This window comes from Alligator sinensis, unplaced genomic scaffold (genome assembly GCF_000455745.1).
Source record: "Alligator sinensis unplaced genomic scaffold, ASM45574v1 scaffold705_1, whole genome shotgun sequence".
Classification (NCBI taxonomy): Eukaryota; Metazoa; Chordata; order Crocodylia; family Alligatoridae; genus Alligator; species Alligator sinensis.
The window spans coordinates 153,047-170,602 of record NW_005842663.1 but is presented as its reverse complement, the minus strand read 5'-3'; the positions used below and the strand labels follow the sequence as shown (position 1 = coordinate 170,602).

Here is a 17,556-nt window from a genome sequence, read left to right as displayed (position 1 = left end):
CTGATAGGGCAAGACCTGGAAAAAGAAATGGGACTCCCTCATAATTATTACTTGATTTTATCTTACATAGTGGTCGTGTCTAGCCATCAGTCAGGTTGAGGCTCTGTTGTTCCAGATATTAGACAAACATAGTAAATGACAGCCCCTGCTCTAAATCTACTGGATACAAAAAATGCTGGACTCAATATAGACATTGGTTTTATGACACATTACAACCTGCCTGACATCTGATTCACCAGGAACATGTCAGACCTGACCTCTAACACTTTTCTTCCTTTCCCCAGCCTCACTTTCTCTTCTTCCCTCCCCTCCCCTACTTTCTTTCTGCCCTTTATCTTCCTAATTTCCAGCTATTTCCTTTTTCATAGACAGCCTCTTTTCTACCTGGAATTATTATCACTGTAGCGTCTCCCTTACTCACCTTTGGCTTTTTCTCCCCTGCTTCCCCTCCCTCCCTTCCCTGCTTTACTTTTTGTTTTCCTAATTTTCACCTATTTACATTTTCACTGACCTCCTGTCACACTCTTAACTTCTCTCATATCTTGGAGTCTCAGAACAGCAGAGACTTCCTATTCCTGAAGAAGGATGATTGTGCCTGAAAGCTTGCCAAGAACTTTTTTCTAATTACTCAGTTGGTCTAATAAAAGATATCACATCTACTCAAAAACCCAGTCCCTGCTCTAAGGAATTTATAACCTAAAAGGTGAGAGATTCAGTTTCTGAGCTCCTAGTATATTAAAACAAATATCTGAAAAGTCCTTTATGCAACGTTTTCTGACACACAATTTAATGGACAGGACAATACTTTTAAAGTGAAGAAAAGATGTATTTAAGTTTCAGTTCACAAAGTTTGTAAGATGCAAAAAAGAAATGGAAAGCATTTTACCAATCCTCCTGTATTTAGTTTTATTTTGTTTTCCCTAGGGTTCAATATGCCTGATACACTGAACTCATGGTTTCTAGTAGCCCAACTTCATGTCTGGTAAGTGAAAGTTAAAATAATAAGATTATTTTCAGAATGCAGAATGAAGTTACCCTACTGACAAGGAATGTTCTATTTATTTTTTTCAAAATGGTTTACATTAGAAATTTTTTATTAGAGTTTAAACAGATCCAGAGAGAAACAGATATTTGTAGTATTCTTCAAAATCCTCAGTAGCAGAAAGAGCAAGGTCTTGAATCTTTCTAAAAACTCTCACTCTGACTGGATAGAAAACTGTGTTTTTAGTTGTTCTGGGAAAAGCTTATGTTTATGTAAAATTGGTTTAAATAGTAACAATTTGTGGTGATTTTAGTTGCTGGTTTTCAGAAGCCTTTAACAAATTATAGCACTGACATTTACACTCATAGCTCTAAACTCTACATGCAGGTTAAGCGAATTACAGATTGACTGCATGTAACAATATTTAACACCCTAAAACTGTATATTTTCTCCTTCATTTGAGATTTTTTTTTTTCAATACTACATGATTGAAAAGGTCAGAGGGATGTAGCCGTGATATACAAGGGAATACAGTATTTTTCAAACTGCCAGTTCTTTCAGGAAGTGAATTAAATTCACTACTGTAACATAAAACAGTTATATAAAGATTTTAAGGAATTGCTAGGTAGCAATACCAATTGGCCTGAAAGCCTGTGTCCCTTACTCTTCTTCATTCCTCATCATCCTCCTTTCCCCACTTATTTTAAAGAGTCTGAAATGTACAGATACATTTGGCAGCTTGTTCCATTTGAAAAAAAAAACCCATTAGCATACAATTTGAAATCAACATTGCATATATACGTTGTGTTTAATATGTTATATTTCATCAAAGGTCCTATTGAACTGTATCTTTGTGGGCATATAATTGTGGTTGGTGTGGGCACCTTAAACAAGAATATCCTGTTTGGAGCTTAAATTTTCATTCTTAAGCAGTGGTTGTACTCTGGTTTTCTTGCTTTTCAAATATAAGTGGACTAGATGGAGAAACAAAGTTGGCCTTAAAAAGGGGGTGGAGGGCTAACAATGTTTAATGGAAATATGAAAACTGCCTCTCAGTGTATGTCCTTTCTCTTAATTTTCATTGTACCTTATTAAAAAAAGTATCCCCTTTGCTGCTAATAACAGATACTATCTCTTATAGTTATCCATTCCATATGGGTAGCCTCTGTGGCAGTAGGAAGCAGTATTTTTGCTGCTAAGGAGAATTCATCTTCCAAGTTATTTGCTTTATTGAATATCCTGTTGTCATTTGCAGTTAACGAAGATAAAGGTCTTGGTTTTTATTTTCAAGGTGCTCAATGACCTGAACCCATTGTTCTCAAGAGATTATCTAAAGTTCTAGGATGAGAACCATGCTTAAAAACTCTACTCCTTTCACAATAGAACTGTCTGCCACAAGGGTAAATCTCCTCTGTTTAGGAGTTAAGAGCGTTTTGGTGGCTGGTCTGTGACTATGAAACTAACTCCAGTAGGAACAAAGGACCATCCCCATCATCTTGCCTTCCATTTGAAGTGTTGTGCTGTCTTCAGCTTGACTTCTTTAACAAAATAATGGGCCCAAAAAACTTAAATACAGTACCACATCAGAACTTTCAAGCCCAACTTGTTAACTCAGGAATCATCCCTTCATTCTTCATTACCCTGTATTAATCATCACTGATGGCACCAGTCTGAGCCAATTCACTATCTATGGAACACCTAGGAACCCAAGCTCTGCATATGCCTGTTAAATTTTTCCAAGGTTTTTTTGTTTGACTATGTGAAAGAAAATAGTATGTGTATGTAGCTATCTGTAATGTGATAAAGATGTACTGTATCAGCTTGCAAAGTGATGTTTGGTTATAAGAGGAAAGGAGGTTCTGGTCAGATCCAGCCACTGGTCTTACAGTTTGTGGGGAAAGAAAATATGCAAACATCCACGCTGAACAGGAGATAAGGGTCCAACATGAATAGGCCCTAATGTAAACTGTGGCCAGAGAATCGCCCATTACGTGGGACTGCCTCAGGATAGACCACAGACTCTAAGCAAAGCATAATTTCATTTCTGCAGCACCACTGCAAGGAGAAACAGGAAATCTGTGTCACTGAATTGTAGTGACATGAACTTTTCCTGGTCTTATGCTAGCCTTCTCATGTCTCAGGTCCCAGGCCTTTAGACATCCTTTGAGTTTGGAATTGAAATACGGTCCTCCAGATCTTAGACTGGGCCCTGAGTGGCAGTGACCCAGGTACTAAATGTGATTGCCTCAGGATATCTGACTTACAGCATGGACAGGCATCACATTAGTAGAGATCCAAGTGCCCTTATGGTGCCCAGAGGGTGAGGGGGCAGGTGTCACCTGGCAATGAAGTGTTACAAATTGGCACAATCTGTCTCAAAAAATAACCCTAGATGAAATTGAAACGACTATAAAGTGCTTCACTGTGAAGTACCTCGTGTTATATTTGTACCCTCCAGCAGCATGCAGGAGGGATTTGTTTGGTCCACTAATATCCCACAGTGCTTTGCAGCCCTCCCCCGTACTGCTCTCAGGTGCAGCCTCTGTGACTCATTTCAAACTCCACTGCCTCAGGGTCATAGGAGCTGCTCAGCATGTGACCTCTTTTGTTATACAGCCAGGGTCAAAGGTGCACTGCACCTGCCACTTGCTGGCCCATCATCCCAGTGCCATATGAGTGACTGTACCCGCCGGGCCTCAAACATCCGGTCTCATGCGGCCTTGGTTCGGGCGGCCGGTAGAGGGTGTCCTACAGTCTCCTGTAGGCCCGTGGGCTGTCGTCTAGTCCCAGAGTGGCTTCCCCCAATCTCGCCTGCCATGACTTTGAATGTTATACCAGTGGGGGGGCCAACCACCCAGGGTTCAGTTGCAGCGGGCAGACCACCCGGCGGTAGTCCGTGGGGCTCCACCTCCCCTACACCCCAACCTTACGCCAACCTCTGGCGAGTTGTCAGATCTTCTGGGCCATACCTCCCGATGATGTTGTGTTTCTTGAGCTCAACGATCTTTGTAGCCCTATTACGCCCTCAACACTGCCTCCTGGGATGACTCGCTCACTTAGCTGTTTGGCTTTAGAAGGGCCTCCACCTGCCCTCAGCAGTCTCGGACCTGGGACTCTAAATTTAACCACCAATCAAACAAACAAGGAAGAGAAAGACGGTGCAGAGCTGTCTTGCCTGCATCGCCTCGCCCTACCTCTCAGCCCTTCCAAAAGGGGGAAAACGAAAGGAACCAAGCAAACTATAAGTTGGGAAGGACCCGTCTGGTTTCCTCCCCGGTCCTACTGCTAGGATAACAGGGCATCTTTTCACCTCTAGGATCTCACTGGGGGCTGACCCGTCGTCTGGCCAGGGTTGACCGCCGCCCCTCATCCTGGGTCGTTTCTCCCCTCACCCTGCTGAGCACAGTATGCGGTGCTGCTCTCCTCAGATGTGGTTGGAGGCGTTATGCTTTCGACATTGTGGTACCTTCTCAAGTGGTTGACTGCCTCCTGATAAATGATGATGGGGCAGTCACCATCAGGCAAAGCGTCCTTTGTTTAGAAGAAAAACGTTTCACAGGAGACATAACGATAAAATACCTGTATACATGCCTACTTTTCTCTAAGGTTTGCCATTCCTTGGAATGGGAAGTACCAACTTCTTCAGCCTTTTTCACAGACCCTCTCTTGCAAGTGATATGGGCAGCTGTTATGTGTGGCATTTGTGCCCCAGGTGCTTAGTTAAAGGATGTGCTGGAATTGACTCCTTGGAGTGGAGTGAGGGAAGGATGCTGTTGCTTGAGCCTCTTCTTTCCTGCCCACTCCATTTTGGTGCTCCAGATCACAAGCTATCAGGTGTGCCTCTGGGAGATGTGAATCAGAGCAGTATTTGGGGGAATGGGAGGAGGGTGCTCAACTTGTGTCATGCTTGCCAAAAAAAGTTAGCTACCACTGCCCTAGACAGTATCTAACACATGTCTGTCATCTCCCCAGGAGACACTTTTAGTGTTTGATCTCCAGGCTCCTAGTTTCCAGCAAACAAGACCTGCAGGTTGTTGAAGAAAGGATCCTTGAAGCTAATGGCTTTCTTCAATGTCCTTCAAGTGTGTGTCACGCTGCTAATATGGATTTTTTTGTTTGAACTCTCCATGAAATGATTTAAATCTAGATCAATACATTTGTGCAGGAAATTCTAACAACCTACCTTCTGTAGTATTTTATAACTGACCAGGTCATTATGTAATAGAATATTCATACTGTATTACATAGCAGGTTTCTTAGGTTAAGGTATGGCAGCTCCTTATCTGTCATATTCCTTATCAGATGCTCCTATGAGGCTGGAATCAACAGCATTATTTAATTTGAAATGGTGTTAGTTTCACCACTGCTTATGTTAGTTTGGCCACTGCTTTAAAAGGCCTGTGTGAAGTGGTTTGTATTCGCTTCAGATTTGGCCAAGTCGGGGGACATTGATTCGATTTGGTGATTCGAATCACTGTCCTGAATTGATTCAGCTGAATCTGATTCAGAGATTTGGCTGCTGCGGCTGAATCTCTGAATCACATGGGCCCATCCCTCGCCTGCTCTCCCAGCCCTGGCAATGGCTGCCCCACCTGCCCCAGCTCTTGGCACTTTGAAAAAAACCCAAAAAAACCCCTGACTCACTGGGTGCTGCTGGGTAGGGGGGCGATCCCCACTGCCCCGTACTACACGGGGGGCTCTATCACGAGCCCCACAACCCCTGCCTGCTGTCCCAGTCCCATGGCTGCCCTGCCCACCCGAGCTCCTGGCCCCTTAAGGAAAAAACAAAAAAACCCCGGTCTCACTGGTTTCTGCCCCGTGGTGCTGCAGTGGGCAGGGACTGCCCAAATCATCGAAGCTCTCTGAATCTTTTCTGAATCGATTCAAACCTTTTTATTGGTCCCCTAATTCGATTTGGATTTGGAGATTTGGCCACCGAATCAGGCTGAATCTCCTCTGAATCGAATCAGTACCCGAAGCTTCACACAGCCCTACTGCTTAATGGTGACAAATATAGGCTCTGAACAGTTGAACACACATCCCCTGTCTAATTTGTATCATTGTATATAGTTTTATGTACATTGAGATCAGAACAGGACAGACATGCAGTTACGCTGGGATAGCTGTGTAAAGTAGGTGGCTTGTTATGATACCTTGCTACTAGGTGGCAAGTAATAGCCTCAGTGCTTTTCACAAACAACTACCCTGGAATGATCACAGGCAGACAAATGCCATATTTTCTTGCATACAGCACATCTCAGAATATAATATGCGCTTTGTTTTGAAAGGCAGAATTAAGGAAAAAAAGATTCTAGATTTATGGCTGCACTGTGCAGGGACAGAACCTAATCTTCAGCTGATTCTCACCTTCCTTTTCTTGCTTAGCCTGTAAAATAGGAGGAGAGAGATTGGGAGCAGCTAGCAGACAGCAAAATTGTCCTAAGAAAGGTTAACTTGATTAGTAGAATATCAAAACCATTAAAAAGGAGAGATGGTTGTTAACACCTGTGGAGTGGCGAAGAATGACCGATCAAGTCAACTGATTCCCTGAACTGCTTTAACAGTAATACCACAGCTGCTGCACTGTGGTGTTACTTAGCAAAGCACTGTGTTTCTGTCCCTGGCAGAAAATCAGCTTCTCTGCTTAATACATGTACCCCAATTTTGGGTTGCTGATTTCTGGGGAAACAATGTGTATTTTATGTGAGAAAATATGAGATAAACAGATGCGACTTATCCTGGTAGAGCTTTCTTCTTGATTCTTTCTCTGTGGGCCGGGAGCGACCCGGGCCCTTTTCCGTGCTGCACGCGGGCTGTGGCCAGCAGCCCGGGCACGCTGGATCAGAGAGGGAGGGCGATGAGCTGGAATTAGGCACAGACGCTTAACGGTAGATTTAAAGATTGTTTACTTACACCAGAGATGGTAGTGGTGTAGGCTGGAAAACTTGCTTGAGTTGCGGTTACAGACACAGACAACACGGACGGTCGCGTGGAGTTTGCTAGGCTCCACGGAACAGAGCTCCGGATGCTCTGGGTGAGTGCGTCACCAAAATCGGACTCATAGATACGTCTTATAAATTCTTTCCGCTCGAAGACGGGAAGAGGTGGGCGATGGATCAGGTCGCCAAGCTCCTCTGAATCTCATACAGGGTCTCTATTACCCTGCCGTGTATCCAGAGTCTCCACGAGATGGATGTGGAGTCCTCTTCGGCTTGGGCGGAAACTGCTCAAGCCTCTTATATGGCTAACAGGCCAATTGTTAGCCGCCACGTGGGAATAATTTAGAACTAGCCAATAGCGGGGAACGAATTTGCATACGGGTGGCAGGAACTCTTTTGCACCATGCATTTCTCTTGCAACTTGAGCAATGCACCCTGCAAAAGAAGCTGCAGAGAGGCGGGAAACTCGTCCCTGCACCGGGGTTCTCCTCTGCAATAGGAAACTCTCCCGTGCAATGAAGTTGCAACCTGGCGGGGATAATTCTGGTGCTGAAGCACGCACAAAATCATGCCTTTGGGTCATTACACTTTCCTAGTAATTTTCCACCAAATTGGATTGATGGTGATTTTGCATCACCAACTGGTATTTTTTTATACTATTGTAATGCTGATTGCAGTGGTATAAACATGCTGGCAGTCCAGGATCATAGTTAGCGCGAAGTAATTTAATGGTAATTGATCAGGTATGAAAGTCAAAACTTTGCCTTTTACTAAACAATTTTTAAAATGAAAGTTAAAGAGTATATTTTCAAGGCTGTTATGGAAATCTGAGTCAAGGTTGGCTGTATTCCACTGGCAGGAAAAACAAAAATTTTAAATGTATTTTTGTGTTGGAATTGTTTGTTCTAACTTGATGTGTTGTTTATGTATAATAAATGTTTTACAGTATAATTATCTTCATTTTACTTATCTAAGCTCTTTTTGCTAGGCAATAGATTCCTAACTTCCTTAATCCTAATTTTAAATTGTTGTACTGAGACAATCTCTGTAAGGTTTTTGCATCTTAACAGCAAATTTGGGCCAGATTTTGCTTTTACATGCAAATATTGAATACCTCTTGATTTCAAAAGGGTCTGTGCTTATGCATGTGGAGACAGTTTGGTTAATAACTTTGATTTCAGTTTATTTGCAGCATAATTTATGTAAGATGATCATGATGGCTTTAAAAATTCAAGTGTTTTAACTGATAGTATATAGCCTAGTTTTTATATTGTCAGTGAAGAACAAAAAATTTCTGGTTGAGGCCCCCCTACTCCCCACCTCAAAAAAAAATCCAGACTTAATATGCTTGAGCTTAAACATCGTAATTTAAAAATAAATTATGCAGACACTTTTTTAAAGCTAGAAATCTGAGCACGGAACAGTTTTACCTTTAATGGTTTGACAAAGATGAGTCAGTCTTTGAATGGACTACAGAACATATTCTGTAGTGAAACAATAAAACATTTCACACTGTGTTGATCTAGGTAGAAGTTTTATAGCCTAAGAAAATCTGTGTCTTTCAAACCTCAGATGGCAGGTGTAGTAACAAATTACTAAAGTTTCAAATAAAGTGCAGAATTCCATGACCTCACTCTTGGTGCTGCTGAACTGCTCTATGACAGCACTATGCATCCAAACACACAGTGTCCTTTCAGGCTTCAAGGGGAACAAGGTTTACTCTGAACACTACTCCAGTTCTCTGCCATCTGTGATTGATTGTAATCATTGGTCTCCTGCACTCCTGCTCCTCCCGAGAAACTGCAGACTGGATTGGAAGCAGTGTATGTGTTGAAGAAATCTGCCAGGACTTGTTTGGGTTTTTTTTTGTTTGTTTGTTTGGGAGGGGTGGGGGTTCAGTACCCATACTACAGGTCATAAAAATACTTTTCCTAGCCCAGAGTTAAGTTCTCAAACTGACTTTTCTCTAGTTTCTTATGAGTGGGGAAATTCATAAAATAAAATGATGATTATTGATGAGAGTATTTGTATGAGAAGTTGGCATTTAAATAAACAAGGCAGACAAAGCAGCAGGGAGAAAGTGTATTTTCCTCATGTTAATCATGGGACAGGCCCAGAGAAAGTGACCCCAAGACACACGGGAAGTTTGTGGCATAATTAGTACTTTGACTTGCATACCCTGAATTCCAGCCAACAAGACTTATATACTTTAAGTTCCAGGGCCTTAACCATAAGTCTCTCTCTCTCTCTCTCCCCCCTCTCCCCCACTCTCTCCCTGACTTCTACCCACCCCTGGATGGATACATCTGATGGAAAAATTGTGCTGCCACCCTGTGGTGGGATCATCAGCTCATCTTTATGGCCACATGAGAAGTCTACGTTAATTAGCCTTGGCAGTACCCACACAGCTCCAGTGTTTTGCAGGAAGAAACCTAACACACTTTTTGTGTGTCATAATTTTTTTGACATAATTTTTTATGGTGGCAAAAAAGCCAAGCATACAGACATCCATACCCCTTGTTGTGCCACAAATTTGGTTTATGACAGGAGGGTGTGGTCAGCCTGAAGCTGCCTGTACTCTCCAGCCACCCCGGGAATGCAGTACTGGAGCTTCAGGGGAATGCCTGCTTGGCTTCTCCCATTTGGGATTCCTCTGCCTCCTGTCAACACTCTAGTGAGACACTCAGCTAATTGGTGAACCCAGCCCCTGGACCACACCGAAGTGTCAGTCTTACTGTGGCGCAGTCCTGGGCCAGTCATCTCAGCCCTGGAAAGTGTGTTCATCACTTTGGTGCACTTCTGGGGCTGGGATTGACAATCAGCTAATTGGTGGTCTCAGCTTCATTTGGTGATGCCTACTTATATGTTCTTTCTCTACACTTTGGCTCTACTCCTTCTATTACTGTCTTACTTCCATCTCATTTTCCCCATCAGTCTGTCCTTTGTCTGGTTTCCTGCCCCTCTTCTCTTCCCCTCCACCCCTCTTACCCTCCCCCACAACCTGGCTGGCACCACAGATTCTCCTCCAGCTGCTTGCAGCAGCCCTACACCTGGCTGTAGCAGCTGTTTGGAGAGGCTGGAGACAATTCACATGCTATTAGTAAAACAGGGACCAGATCAAATGGCTGGCTAATTAGCACACCCATAGTAAAATCTGCACTGAATCAGAGCTTCACAGATCAGATCTAATCCCTTTGCAGGCTGGATCCAGTCTGTGGGGCATAGATTATCAATCCATGCTCTAAACTTGTTATTTCTCAGTGACTCACTTCCAGAGCAAAGTCTCCTACATTTACGAGTAAGACAACCTTGTTACATGATCATGAGCATGACCCAAATACGAAGGAAAAATGATTTTTCTTTTTGCAGATCAAGTCTGCAAATATTTATTATCATTTCTATTGAAACAGAATGCACAATATACTGGGAAGTGGTCATATTTGTAGGAATACATACAGTCTTGTCTACACTAAAGAAATGTGCAGGTCTGAGAACCAATTTTATTTCCTAATCATGCGTTATTGTTCCTAGTTGTTCACAAGTGCTTGCAGGCATACAACAGACCCTGTAGTGCAGATTACATTGCAACAGTTTATTTCTGAGGTGCTCTGGTGCCTACTTTATATATTACAAAAGTTTACATGGATGAACCTAGTTTTTTCATTAAGAATGGTAAGATAAGTATTCAGACAGCACTGCAGCTCAGACAGCTTAAGACAGTTCAGGACTATTACTCCTTGTCTTCTTCCCTGTGACCACAGAAAGTAGGCAGTCATCTTCCTTTTTATTATAATATTCTTTTGGTATTTTAAGACTGTTATCAAATACCCCCTTAGTCATCTCTTCTCCAGACTAAGCAATCCTAGGTATTCCAACCTTTCCTCATATATCACGTGTCCTAGACCTCTAATAATTGTTATTCTCTCCTCCTAATATTCCCTTACCTAATTTGTTGAAATGTTAACTAGAGCAAACTCTAGTGCCTTCTCCCACATCTAGACTGCCAGTACAAACAGAAATAAAAAGAAATACAAACCTGTTGTCAGAACAGTCCTGGCCAAGCTTGCAGAGTTTTCCCCAAGATTCAGACCAATTTTTAAACTGAGTCGATTGAACCAACTGTTATGAATCCACAATATTTCGAAGTATTCATGGAATGCCATGTCTCCTTGAATTTGTTTTACTGATGTGGTATGTGTGATATCTCCAGATAGATAATGTCAAGTTGTGTTTAGTCATATCGTTCTTAGGTTTGTATGAATTGTAGTATTCGGTATGAATGTATTTTATAGGTTATAGTGGGGCCAGATTACATAATATGATACGATTTTTTTAACATGATGATGATTTTTAGGTGTTACTTCCTAAACAATGAGTTTCATGCCAACAAGAGAATCAAAGCCTAAATGACTAAGAGAACTTATCACTGAGAATTAGTATCCAACCTCGGTGGATATGATGGCCAGTCAAATAGTCTCTTGTGGACATGGGTGACTGGTGCCTCCTGAGTTTGGGGGGCCACCCTCAGAAACTGCTGGTGGCATCGGTGCCTGGGACAGGGCTGGCGAGCACCCACAGAAGCCGCCAACGGTGTCAGTGGCAGGGCTGGGGCTGGTGAGTACCCATAGAAGCTGCCAGCAGAGTCGGCAGTGAGGACGGGGCTAACGAGTACCCCCAGAAGCTGGCAGTGACGGGGGATGACCCCACGTACCCCCCCTCCCCACCAGTCGCCTAGGCTTCTGGATGTGGTCTGAGGCATGTGAGCCTTCAAGAACAATGATGAACATTTAAGAGAGAGGCCTACGGTAAGAATGACACCTGGAACCAGGCTATTCAAAGAAGGGTGTTTCTCACCGTAGATAAGTAAGACTATTGCCTATAGAGAGAAATGATATCCAAAGATATCAAATTAGAAATCTCTAGGTCTGAAAGTCTGTGATTATTCTAGTTATAATTTGATCAAGAATGTAATCTGACTTGTCAGTAGGAGGCACATGGGTAGCACAAAATTATATATTATTTACTTTCCAATAATTTTGTAGAAATATATGAATGGCCAGATAAGATTGAATAAGTAAGCCTTGCCAGGAGAATAAGTCTTTGTGTGATGTTTCCTGGGCATAAGGTACTTCAGTTCTCCAGTAGCTTAGCTGTGCAATGCAGGCTGAGAGCATGCGGGTACACAGCTGCGCAGTGCAGTTATTTTAATTGGAATGAGAGTGGTGTAACTGTAAAGGTGTGTTTTGGATTGTCAAGCAAACCTGTTCACAAGGCAGGTTGATAAAGGTGTGTCTGTGTAAGTGTAAATAAATATTTTTGCAAAAAAAATGCAGGCTGTCAGTTCGGGAGAAGACTTTGGCTTGGACAGAAGTGAAAGCTCCATCTTAAAGCTTAGGGCTAAGATGTAGGCGTGAGGTAAAATCATTATTCTGGTATTTTCTTTTGTTTGTTTGTTCTTATATTTCTATCTGTATCTCCGCATATAGATACTGCTTTTTATGATTGCTCTTGATTGCTTACCCTGGAGGTGCATCTCAGTTGCATCAGACCAAATTTAGAGTCAGGGAGTACATTTGCAATTAGGGCATCTACATTTGCAATTAGGGTGAAACAATAAACTCTGGAACACTTTGTGCCAGAGTAAATTGCTCCTAGGTGCAGCATCTACACACGTGCCTGGGATAGCAGCAATTTGAGCCATGGCAGAGCAGCCCTGGGGTGGCAGGGGACTTGGCGGTGGGGTCAGCTTAAGGCTCCAGATGGCAGTGTTGGAGTTGGCAGGAGCCAGGGGGCTGGCTTTCAGCTGGCTGGGCTGACCAGGTGCAATTTGTGCCCGCTGTCAGCATCTGCACATACATTTCAGTGTACAGAATAGCACTCGCATTTGCAGCTGAAGAGGTTGTTTGAGGTTGGGGGTATGCCTGTAAATCAGGATATGCATGTTCACCCATGGCTACCTTGCAGTGGTCATTGCTTTCCATGAGGGATTGGAAGTCGCTAATGATGCGTTCTACCTGGGGTCTATAGGTGATGACCAGAAGGATTCTGCTGTCCTTGTCATGGGGTTGGTGTTGTAGCAGATCATAGCAGGATCTGACTCTATCTGACTCAAGTCTGACTCTATTAATTTGAGCAGCTATGGTTTTGTATTGTAAGTGTAGGAAGCCCTGTTCTAGATTCCTAAATTGTGCATCCTGGGCAGTGGGATTAGAGCAGATGTGGTTATAATGTTGTTCCACCTATAAACTACCTAATGCCAGTTCTCTCCAGCTCATCCAGTCTTGTTGCAGACCAGATACCAACTGTGTCCTCTCATCAACATAGACCAGGTTTCAGTTGACCTAGTCACGTGGATCTGGGTTTCATTTACATGCTCCTTCACCAACATCAAACATGCCATCTACATTGGCCAGACGGAGCCGTGCATACGTAAATGAATGAGTGGATACTGATTTATCATCGATTCCAGAAATGCACAAAAGTCCATGGCAGAACACGTTAACCTCCCTGGACATTCTGTCACTGACCTCAGTGTAGCTGTCCTTAAACAAAATTTTAAAAACCACTATGAACATGAAAGTGCAGACCAAGATCAGCCACAGGCTGGATTGTGTTAAGCATGGTCTTGACAGAGATTATGGATTCTTATCCCATTACCTGGACTAGCTGTTAACTCCAGCTATTAACCTCTGTGTCACTCTGTGGTAACTGCCTCGTTAACCTAGTCAACCCATTTTTTTGCCTCTTTCTCCCAGGTCCCTTTCCTTTGTATTTAAATTCCTTCCTATTCTAAATCCTTTCTTTTGCAAATCCATTCATAATATCTGACAAAGTAGACAGTTGCCTACAAAAGCTCATTCCTCTCTGAACCAGGTAGTCTTTAAGGTGCCACCCTGCCCTACCTTCTTCTGTCTTACTATTGTGTAGTGAGAAGAAGGAACAAAGGTGGGAAAGAGGGAAAGCAAGAAGTTAAATGGTGCGCGTGTGTGTATTTATATTTATTTATTTAAGATTTTAAGAAAAAACTGGAAAGCAAATTGATCTCTGTTGTTTGCATCTTTTAGGATGTGTCTGGTACGTATGAAACAGGAGGGTCGAACTGGGAATTTTATGTGTCGCCATATTGTTCATTTTATGTGGGACGACGTTAAACAGCGTGGGAAAATGTTGGGGGTAAGTTATCTTTCTTTGCTGTCTTGACTATTTTTATGACCCGGATCATTTAATTCATTTTTTACTTTACTTGAACCACAGCAATTGTTGAGGGATTAAGATTAGGTCCAGAGCTGAACTGTTTCCATTTAGGGTTTCAGTATTTTCATGCTGTTGAAAGAACCTTGTCCAGCAGCAAACTAAATTTAAAAAATAGAAAACTTAGAAGGATTAATATACCAGTTGGGATTGCATGCTCATGGTTATGACAAACTGTGACAGGGGGTGCTAGGAAATTGGTTCAAGTGACAATCAAAAAAGGGGAGATTAGCAAAGGGGTTAGAAGGGCTGTTGTATCCTTTTGCCTGTGCACTTCTTTGTTTTGAATTTTTAACAGTGAAATTGTGAGGTTTTGATGCAGGGAATCGCTTCTTTTACATGTATAAGGATATATACATTTTCAGATACTGTTAATAGGAGTTGCATCAACAAGCTAAGCAGTTTCTCTGCTTCTGTCTAATGCTTTCTTTTTATTCTGTATGTATAGTCCTAGTCTATGGACACCCATGCATTTCAAGTGCTCCAAATCCTGGTTGAATTTGGAGCATTTAAAATGTGGAGTGCTTCAGCTCTATGCAGGCATCTAGTTTTTCACCTCCTAAAGGAAGCCCTTCAAATAGCCTGTCTGTCCATGCCCTAGAAGATGTTGGTTGTAGGGAGGAGACTTCATTTACACCATTAATGATAATTTTTTTCAGTTGCTATAATTTCCTGAATTCTCATTTGTCGAGATTCTTTTACCCATTTAGTTACAGCAAGCGAACGCAAGGCCGGTCATACTTTGAAATCTGTTCTTCAGAATAAAAATTTAGTGGGGTTTCCATTCTACAGTGGAAAATACAGCATAAGTACCTATTCATAGGTATGTTCACTTACTGCCATGTTTAAACAGTGTGTTACAATATAATTTGAGATGAGACAGCCCCTGATTATCTCTATCAGTGCAATTCTCAGTGCTGTGGTTTGTTCCCACAGGCTCACTTTCAGGAGACTGGGAATTAGGTATCCAGCCATGCAGTGGTTTGCAGGTTGTGGATTACAAGTTATATGCAGAAACTCTTGGGCAGCCAGAACTGAGCACCATTCTGGGAGCAAGTTTTGAACCTTGTGCGTTAATTGTTGTACGTAAACTGGCTGTCTCTCTGGCTTTACTGTATGTGCTGGAAGCAAGTTTGGTTTTTTTGATGATATCTTTTTATTAGAACAACTGTGTAGATGGAAAAATGTTAGGCTTTTGAGCACAAGGTTTTCTTCGTCAAGTCTGGGGAAGAAACAAGTGGAGCTTAAGCTAAATACCAGGAAAAACATAGTGAATTTAATATTCAAAAGAAAACAGATGCTTAAGGAAGTGGAGGACTGCTGTAAATTGGGAGCAAAGAGAAGTAAACAGAAATTGTTTCAAAGTAAGATAAATTTAGTTGAATAGATAACTTAATTTTATAAAAGAACAAAACCATTCAGAAAAGAAAAAGAATCATTAGTACCTTTCACCTACTGAGAGGTTAGAAGATACACTAGTTCATTTACTGTACTTTACTTGAATATATAGTCACTCCTCCCCTCTCCTCTTCCCCCTTCCCTCCTCCTTGCTTCTCTCTCACTCCCTCCGTGCATAGCCTAGCTCAGCATTTCCCAACCTTTTCCATACCATGGCACACTTACATAAATAAAAAAAAAATTGTGGCACACCAGACCCGGGGGATATCACCAAAGGGAGCTCTAAACAGTTCATCCAGAATCCCTCTGTCACCCCGTCTTTCAGTCTACTGTATATGATTAGTGAGGCCCCACCCTCCATGAGGTGGAGCCAGACCAGTCTGCCCTGTGCCTTATCTGCATATAAATGTTTGGAGGATCCCAGGACTTGTGATAAGAATACCCTGTTCCAGTTACAAATGGGGGCTAATTAGCATTTACTGGGGAATCTGGAGTACGATGATGATGATGGGCAACTACTCAAGAATAAGTAAAATTGCCTTCCAAGGATCTTAATAGTGAGTCCACAGGTGGTTCCATAGCCCAATTCTAAATCCACGTCTTGTTGCAGTGAGGACAGATGTTTCCAGGAGGGATAGGCACTGTGTTGCTGCGTTGGATGTTCTGCTGTTCTTTTAGTCTGTTCCTCTTTTCCTCTTCTGCCTGTTGACGAGCTGTTTCAAAGTGTTGAGGTCCTTCCCAAAGAGTTGTCCTCCATTTTGGTCGGTCCTGAGCAAGGGTCTCCTAAGTGTTGATGCTGATGTTACACTTCTTCATGTTTGCCTTCAGGGTGTCTTTGAAGAACTTTTTTTGCCCTCCGCTACTTCGCTGACCTTCTTTCAGCTATGAGAAAAAGATTCTCTTTGGAAGGCGGGCGTCAGGCATGCAAACAATGTGACCTGTCCAGCAAAGTTGGGTTTTGGTGATCACGGCCTCAATGTTGTTGGAATTTGCTTCAGCCAGGAGGCTGATGTTTCTGCATCTATCCTCCCAGCTAATCCGATGGATCTTGCGAAGGCACCATTGGTGGTACTTTTCCAAGCTCTTGAGATGTCTTCTGTATGTGGGCCAGGTTTGCGAGCCATACAGCAGAGTTGGAATGACAATGGCTTGATAAACCCAGAGCTTCATTTCAGCAAGGATGTCATGATTTAAGAAGACTCTCTTACTCAGACATCCAAAGGCTGAGCTTGCACATTTCAATTGGTGTTGTATTTCCATGTCAATGTCTGCCTTTGATAAAAGATGGCTTCCAAGACAGGCAAAGTGATCCCGCTCTCCAGCAATGTTCTGTTGATTTGAATGGAGCAGGGGTTTGTTTCTTCATTTGGAGCAGGTTGGTAAAGGACTTGCATTTTCCTGACGTTTAGAGTTAGGCCAATATTCTTGTAGACTTCTGAGAATACATTAAGAATCTGGAGTACAAACACATACTGAGCAGTGCTGAGCTATGGGGTTACCATGGCTTGAAATGCTTTTGAGTCTGCTGGGGCCCAGCCCAATGAACTATATGGTAAATCATGAGCCTTTTGGCTTTAGACTAATATCATGCATAGTTTGTACTCTATATAAGGAAGTACCAAGGTGCTGCTTAAAAGTGTGTTTTTGGAGTACCTGTGCTAAAACCTGCAGCAGTTTCAAAAAAAGCAAAATGCATATTATTATAGACAAGTTTATTTCAAAATCAATGTTTTTAAATTTGTCCCTTACTTCTATGTGCTCAGGGAAAGCAGGGTCTAACACTAAGGTAGGGAAGCTGCAGGGGGAGGACTTTGGGGCGGGGGGGGCAGAGGGCAAGGGATATACCCCTGGTATATCAGTGGCAGGGGTCAAATTAAAGACAAACCTCCAGTAATTAGATTCCTGTATTTGGAAAATTATGGCAAATGTATACATTTTCCATATATAGAATCTAAGTCAGGGGCAGGCAAAATATGGCCTTTTGGG

General features: G+C 42.5%; 1 protein-coding gene across 1 annotated transcript in view; it reads left to right on the top strand.

Annotated features, from left to right (window-relative positions):
• The window catches only part of LOC102383391 (ubiquinol-cytochrome-c reductase complex assembly factor 1), a 143,347-nt gene that overhangs the window by 49,338 nt on the left and 76,453 nt on the right, over positions 1–17,556 (top strand). The window contains exons 6-7 of the mRNA XM_025215731.1: positions 925–982; positions 13,986–14,094. Coding sequence (XP_025071516.1) covers positions 925–982; positions 13,986–14,094 — 167 coding nt within the window. The remainder of the gene's footprint in view (positions 1–924; positions 983–13,985; positions 14,095–17,556) is intronic.